This window comes from Oratosquilla oratoria, chromosome 8 (genome assembly GCF_046742065.1).
Source record: "Oratosquilla oratoria isolate Oo_2021 chromosome 8, ASM4674206v1, whole genome shotgun sequence".
NCBI lineage: Eukaryota > Metazoa > Arthropoda > Malacostraca > Stomatopoda > Squillidae > Oratosquilla > Oratosquilla oratoria.
In genome coordinates, this window is record NC_134784.1 from 18,524,397 (window position 1) to 18,531,896 (window position 7,500).

The 7,500-nt window shown below is 36.1% G+C and overlaps 2 protein-coding genes and 1 non-coding gene across 3 annotated transcripts; 1 reads left to right on the forward strand and 2 right to left on the reverse strand.

Annotated features, from left to right (window-relative positions):
- Positions 1-329: 329 nt before the first annotated feature.
- LOC143027318 (uncharacterized) lies at positions 330-833 on the reverse strand. Its single transcript, XM_076188589.1, has one exon. The coding sequence runs from the start codon at positions 831-833 to the stop codon at positions 330-332; it is 504 nt and encodes a 167-aa protein (XP_076044704.1).
- Positions 834-1,739: 906 nt separating this feature from the next.
- LOC143027855 (5S ribosomal RNA) lies at positions 1,740-1,858 on the forward strand. The gene has a single exon (XR_012966664.1). It is a non-coding gene; the product is annotated as a 5S ribosomal RNA (ribosomal RNA).
- Positions 1,859-6,846: 4,988 nt separating this feature from the next.
- Positions 6,847-7,350, reverse strand: LOC143027319 (uncharacterized). Its single transcript, XM_076188591.1, has one exon. It carries the CDS (start codon positions 7,348-7,350, stop codon positions 6,847-6,849), a length of 504 nt encoding a protein of 167 aa, XP_076044706.1.
- Between the last annotated feature and the right edge of the window lie 150 nt (positions 7,351-7,500).

Sequence of the window (7,500 nt, forward strand, 5' to 3'; positions counted from 1 at the left end):
GCGTATGTGGTCAAACCTCGTAACCCCATTGATGAGTCTCAATGCTCTCATTTCTGCTGCTTGGACTTTGCTGCTGGTCTTTGTCGTTAAAGTCCAAGATTGACATCCATATGTCAATATGGGTCTAAGAATACTCTTGTATATGACTATTTTAACCGCGGTAGGGACATTTCGATCTTTCATCAATGGGTATAGTAGCCCTAGGTTTTGGCTATAGGCAGCAATTCTAGCTTGTACTGCACTTTGGTCTTTTGCTTTGCCATCCCAGGTGACTCCCAAATATTTGACGGTTTCTTTCTGCTGAATAGGTACTCCATTGATCTCCATGTTCAATTCAATGTTTCTTCTCTCCTGCTTACTACCATTATTTCAGTTTGACCAAGATTTAGCTTTAGTCTGTACTCTGTGAGTACCGCGTTCCATAGATTTAAGGATTCACTTACAGCGTGTGAAGATGATGCAATGTTGAATATATCATCTGCATAGGCAAATTGCAATGATTCTATAGGACTCCTTTCTCCTCTTCTAAATTGAACTTCCTTTATCACTTCATCCATTAATATGATAAAGAGCATTGGGGATAGCACACTACCCTGGCGCACTCTAGATGATATATTGAAGCACTGTAAGGTCTCACTAACGGGCTTGACTGCTGTATTATTGGAATTGTAAAGGCTCTTAATAGCTCTTCTCAGTTTTGGGGGTATTTGGTATTCCGTACTTTGGAGTACTGACCACAGCTTATCCTTTGGTACGCGATCAAATGCTTTCTCTAGATCTAAGAGTATTACATATTTGTCTTGATCAAACTCCCATGACTTTTCCAAGATCATCTTTAGAGCGAAGATTAGATCTGAAGTCCCTCTGTTTGGTCTGAACCCATGTTGAGTCTCTGCCAGTATGTGTTCTACTCTATCGTGCAGACGAGCCTCTAACAGTCGTTCATTTAATATCTAAAAATCTATATGGATATATGAAAAGTAAAAGCACTACAGATTGTGTTATTAAATGTATTTTTGGCTACCTCCCTTGTAAGGGAGAAAAAGCTTTGGTATATGTATGTATGTGTGTATGTATGTATGTATGTATGTATGTATCAAATTGTAAGTTACAACTTTTCCTATGGAGCTGAAATGATAATTTATGCTGATGACATCCTTATACAATGCAAAACTAAAGGATCGATCGGCCGTGGAGATGATCATCTTAAAAAAAATGTAGACAAAATAAACAATGGTGAAAAAAAATGTACTCCAATAAAGGCTTACGCCAAAAACATATGTAGAATTATAAAGAATTATGATGTAACAGACTATTGTGTCCCCGATTTGACAAAAGAGATCGTCTGCTCTTGGAACAATGAACCTCTTGATATTGAAAAAGAACAGTTAGAGTACAAGAAATGTGAATATGATAGCTCACAATTACGTCAGATATCCCTTTGTAAAATTTCAATGTAACCAAAATGCAATGTAATAAATATTTCGTGTCATGGGTCTGTTGTCGGTGAAAAAGCTGGATGTGGTATTGTGATTAGGGAATTGTGTGAATATTATATAAGTAATGAAGAGTGATATTCCAAAAAAAAAAAAAAAAAAATAGAAAGTAGCACTGCAGAATTACATGCAATACATGAAAGTTTGATACAATTGGTGTAATGCTATGGTGTAATGCATGAAGTGAAGTAAGAAGTAATTGGAAAAATTTTGTTTACGTTTAGAAAAGGTTCAGCAATAAGGGCCAACGGCCATACCACTCTGATCACACCGCTTCTCGTCCGATCAGCGCAGTTAAGCAGCGTTGGGTCTGGTTAGTACTTGGATGGGTGACCGCCTGGGAACACCAGATGCTGTTGGTTTTAATTGATCTTCTCTTCTTTTTCTATCCTACAATTCTCCTTTCATTTATGCCAACTTATGAACTACAAACAAACGGCCCATATTTCACTTTCTCTGTCTGCTCTGTCCTAGGACTCTTGGTCAATCCGAACCAGCTTCACTACAAATATTTATCGACCTCGTAATAAACCCTACCAAGAGCCTTGAGTCTACTTAGCTTAGTCATGGTTTCCTTAATATCAATATACATCAGTATTTTATTCTGGACCGTAGTACTATCACAAGAAATAATGGCTACAAGAGAGTCCATAACAGATCAAACACCAATCAATCTTTCTTTCTTTTCTTTAAACGCATTGTAAATCTTTCCAACAAACTACCTCTTTAAGTGGTAACTTTAAATACAATTGACACTTAAACAGTCAGTGGTTCTTAACACTTTCCACTCTTTACACCCTCATTCAATTCGCAAGCAGCCCCGTAACGACCAATATGGCTGCTGCTGCTGCTCTTTACATCTCCTTTGTCCTACCTAACAATGGCTACTAACCACACCTACCGCTGTCAAACATACAAAGAATAAAAGAAGCAAATCTCACAAATGCAACGCACGATCCAACGTCTCAACACAACACCTCATTCACCATAACTTGCATCTCATTAATGCATTCACCCTCACTACTACCTCACTGCAAGTCACCACTTCCAATTATATAAATACACCACACACGCACTTGCTCTATATATTCTAAGTTTTGGACTATCTCTCCTTCTGAGGACTCACAAGTCAGATTGCATCACCAATTGCACTTGTAAGTTTTATGTTTGTAATCATTATTCTCCATGCTTTTCCTTCCAATTCTCCATTTTCTGATCGTGGCAAGACCATCTACCACTTTTCTTTTTCTCTTCTTCTTCTTCTTCTTCTTCTTCTTCTTCTTCAGCGTTTTGTCTTTTCTCTTCATTTTAACTTCCCAATGAATCTTGGAGATTTGCTTCTTCCACTCTCTTGTCAGCTGTCATAATTTGCATAACATGACTGATAAACAAACTTCTGCCATGCATCACTAATATAGATATGTTTGCATATACGCATATATTCTATATTTCTTAAGCTCATCATTTGTATATTGTACGTAAAGCTAGAATTTTAAAACAACTTAATGGATACATAAACATAATCTATGTAGGATTCATCAACCTTATATATGCATATCTTAACATATACATATACTCGTTTATTCTATATTCGTTATATCTTTTAAAGTTATCATTTGTATACTCTATGTACAGGTAGAATCTCAAAGTAACTTATTGGACGCACAAACCTAATTCATATAGCATTCATCAAGTTTACTTTTATAACTAACACTTGGCCACAGATGCATACTCTTTCCCCAAATACATAAACACTATATTCTTGTTTTGTGGTTATCACTTATATTCTTATTACGTTATCTATCATTTCATTTAAAAAACATGGTAATTGACATTTGTATATCTAAATGTTGTTATTAGTTAGCTATATTGGGCTACTTTGGTGATTCAGCGTTACTCAATCTTCCATATTCCTAGCATTGAAAAAAGACAAACAAAATAAGTCCTAATAATGAATTTTCTTGGTACTCGCCGATAGATTCACACACACACACAAACACACACACACGCACGCAAACACACACACACACACACACACACACACACGCGCGCGCACGCACGTACACACACACACACACACACACACACACACACACACACACACACACACACACACACACACACACACACATACACACACACACACACACACACACACACACACACACACACACACACACACACACACACACACACACACACACACACACACACACACACATGCACACACACACACACACACACACACACACACACACACACACACACACACACACACACACACACACACACACACACACACACACACACACACACACACACACACACACACACACACACACACACACACACACACACACACACACACACACACACACACACACACACACACATGCACACACACACACACACACACACACACACACACACACACACACACACACACACACACACACACACACACACACACACACACACACACACACACACACACACACACACACACACACACACACACACACACACACACACACACACACACACACACACACACACACACACACACACACACACACACACACACACACACACACACACACACACACATATATATATATATATATATATATATATATACATATATATATCTATAATATATATATATATACATATTTATATATATGTATACATATATATCTATCTATCTATCTATCTATCTATATATATATATATATATATATATATATATATATATATATATATATATATATATATATATATATATAATATATGTATAACACCAATAAACTAATAAAAACAGTGTCAGTAATTGTATACACCATGACACCTGATATTGAACATATCTAGGTTCCGTATGCTGATGGAAATGGGTGTACGTTGTTAATTTCTGTGATCACTACTTTTGGGGCCAGGAATTTTTTTCCCACTATGAAAGCTCGTTGTTAGCTGGCGGGTTTCCCGCCTGAACCAATGCTACAACGTAAAGAGCCTTTAAAAGGCGCAGTAGTTATATTGCTGTGACCGAGGCTCCAGCTGGTGGGGGTCCTTTCCGAATTCCTGCAGGGGAAAAAAATTGTCCTGCATGGAAATTAGCTTTAAAGAACGGGATTGGGTCCCTTGGCTCCCTAATAGTCTTCGGCGGCGCGGCGCGACAATTTGCCATCGCCAGGAGACTTGAACGTAGTGCCCGAGGCTTGAGCTGTAAGAAAAATATTTTCCAGCTCCAGCCAACAGGACAGAACCCTGTGGCCAATACTACCGCCTCCATATGGTGCGGTGCAGCAAAGCTGTAGAATCCAGAAAAATCTAATGCAGGAGGTTGTCACAAAGAACCTCGTTGTCGGAGGTCACGTAGCGGGGTCCCTCACCGGCGTTTTATTCGGCGCTAGCTACGCAAGGTCTCCTGCACAAAAATCAAATGATGACATGCAAACTGCTGGTTCCAGTTGACATACTCGTATATTGAGTCAGTGCTACTCATTTCTCCACGCTTTTAGCGGGTAGCTTCCCTGTAGCCTGGATTACATGCCAGCGGCAAAGGCTCCAGGGAACATTTTTGCCAAGGACCCAGAGATGGCAAAGGCTCCGAGCGACATTTCTATAAGCACCTAGAGGAACTTTTTAAAGAAACAAAGCATTCGTACTTGTTTATAATCTTAACAAGTACAAGCTGGAGAAAATTTTATTCTTTTTTCAAAGCAACTCTTGAAAAAAAAAATCATCATCATGAGTAGAATCATTTTGGCGACTATCAACCTATGCAAATATTTCATTTTTCTGAAAAGCCTTTCAGGGATCAAGCCAAGTACATTCGAATCTGCGCAAAATGTTGACATCTGTTCAGTATCGAATTCTCATCTTGTCGACATTTTGAGACTATACAAAACATGTCGACAATATGAGAATTCGATATTGTAATAATAATAATAATAATAATAATAATAATAATAATAATAATAATAATAATAATAATAATAATAATAATAATAATAATAATAATAATAAATAATAATAATAATAATAATGATAAATAATAATAATAATAATAATAATAATAATTAATAAATAATAAATAATAATAAATAATAATAATAATAATTAATAAATAATAATAATAATAATAATAAATAATAATAATGATAATTAATAAATAATAATAATAATAATAATAGTAATGATAATGATAATGATAGTAATAATAATAATAATAATAATAATAATAATAATAATAATAATAATAATAATAATAATAATAATAATAATAATAATAATAATAATAATAATAATAATGATAATAATAATAATGATAATGATAGTAATAATGATGAAAATATTGATAGTTATAATAAAAATAATGATAGTATTAATAATCAAAATAATAATCATAATAACAAAGTGAAAATAGAAATGAAATAATAATAAGAATAATACAAAATAATGAAAATAAGAGAATAATGATAAAAAATAATACAAAATGATAAGATGATAAAGAATTAAAGATGATAATAAAGATAACAATAAATTAATACAATAATAATAAAATAAGAATAATAATGATAAAATAATAATAGAAAATAACAAATTGTGATTATAGGCCGGTTTCGTTGACATCTTACCTATGTAAAAGAATGGAGCGAGTAGTGCTAAGCAGAATAATGTACAAGATAGATCATTTAATATCTATATATACCAGACTCCTGTTAGGCGTCGCCACCTGTCAGTATGAGAGACCGCCAACTTGCCCTGTCGTCGAAGATCCGGTTTTGACGTACTTGTTGAAGCGTTGTGCCCCGTCGGCGTAGCACATCGTCAATATTCATTATGATCCATCTGTTTGTGGGTCGTCGAACGGGTCGCTTACCGGTTGGTGTCCAATAAAGCCATCTCTTTGGGGTCCTCTCCTGATCCATTCGTTCAACATGTCCAAACTATCTTAGTTGTACACGTTGGACAAACTGTAAGATGCTCTGTACCTCCAACTCTTGCCTAATTGCATCATTGCGTATGTGGTCAAACCTCGTAACCCCATTGATGAGTCTCAATGCTCTCATTTCTGCTGCTTGGACTTTGCTGCTGGTCTTTGTCGTTAAAGTCCAAGATTGACATCCATATGTCAATATGGGTCTAAGAATACTCTTGTATATGACTATTTTAACCGCGGTAGGGACATTTCGATCTTTCATCAATGGGTATAGTAGCCCTAGGTTTTGGCTATAGGCAGCAATTCTAGCTTGTACTGCACTTTGGTCTTTTGCTTTGCCATCCCAGGTGACTCCCAAATATTTGACGGTTTCTTTCTGCTGAATAGGTACTCCATTGATCTCCATGTTCAATTCAATGTTTCTTCTCTCCTGCTTACTACCATTATTTCAGTTTGACCAAGATTTAGCTTTAGTCTGTACTCTGTGAGTACCGCGTTCCATAGATTTAAGGATTCACTTACAGCGTGTGAAGATGATGCAATGTTGAATATATCATCTGCATAGGCAAATTGCAATGATTCTATAGGACTCCTTTCTCCTCTTCTAAATTGAACTTCCTTTATCACTTCATCCATTAATATGATAAAGAGCATTGGGGATAGCACACTACCCTGGCGCACTCTAGATGATATATTGAAGCACTGTAAGGTCTCACTAACGGGCTTGACTGCTGTATTATTGGAATTGTAAAGGCTCTTAATAGCTCTTCTCAGTTTTGGGGGTATTTGGTATTCCGTACTTTGGAGTACTGACCACAGCTTATCCTTTGGTACGCGATCAAATGCTTTCTCTAGATCTAAGAGTATTACATATTTGTCTTGATCAAACTCCCATGACTTTTCCAAGATCATCTTTAGAGCGAAGATTAGATCTGAAGTCCCTCTGTTTGGTCTGAACCCATGTTGAGTCTCTGCCAGTATGTGTTCTACTCTATCGTGCAGACGAGCCTCTAACAGTCGTTCATTTAATATCTAAAAATCTATATGGATATATGAAAAGTA

Bases quoted from the DNA above. Each gene is read 5' to 3' on its own strand.
- LOC143027318 (XM_076188589.1), bottom strand. From the start codon at position 833: ATGATCTTGGAAAAGTCATGGGAGTTTGATCAAGACAAATATGTAATA.
- LOC143027319 (XM_076188591.1), bottom strand. From the start codon at position 7,350: ATGATCTTGGAAAAGTCATGGGAGTTTGATCAAGACAAATATGTAATA.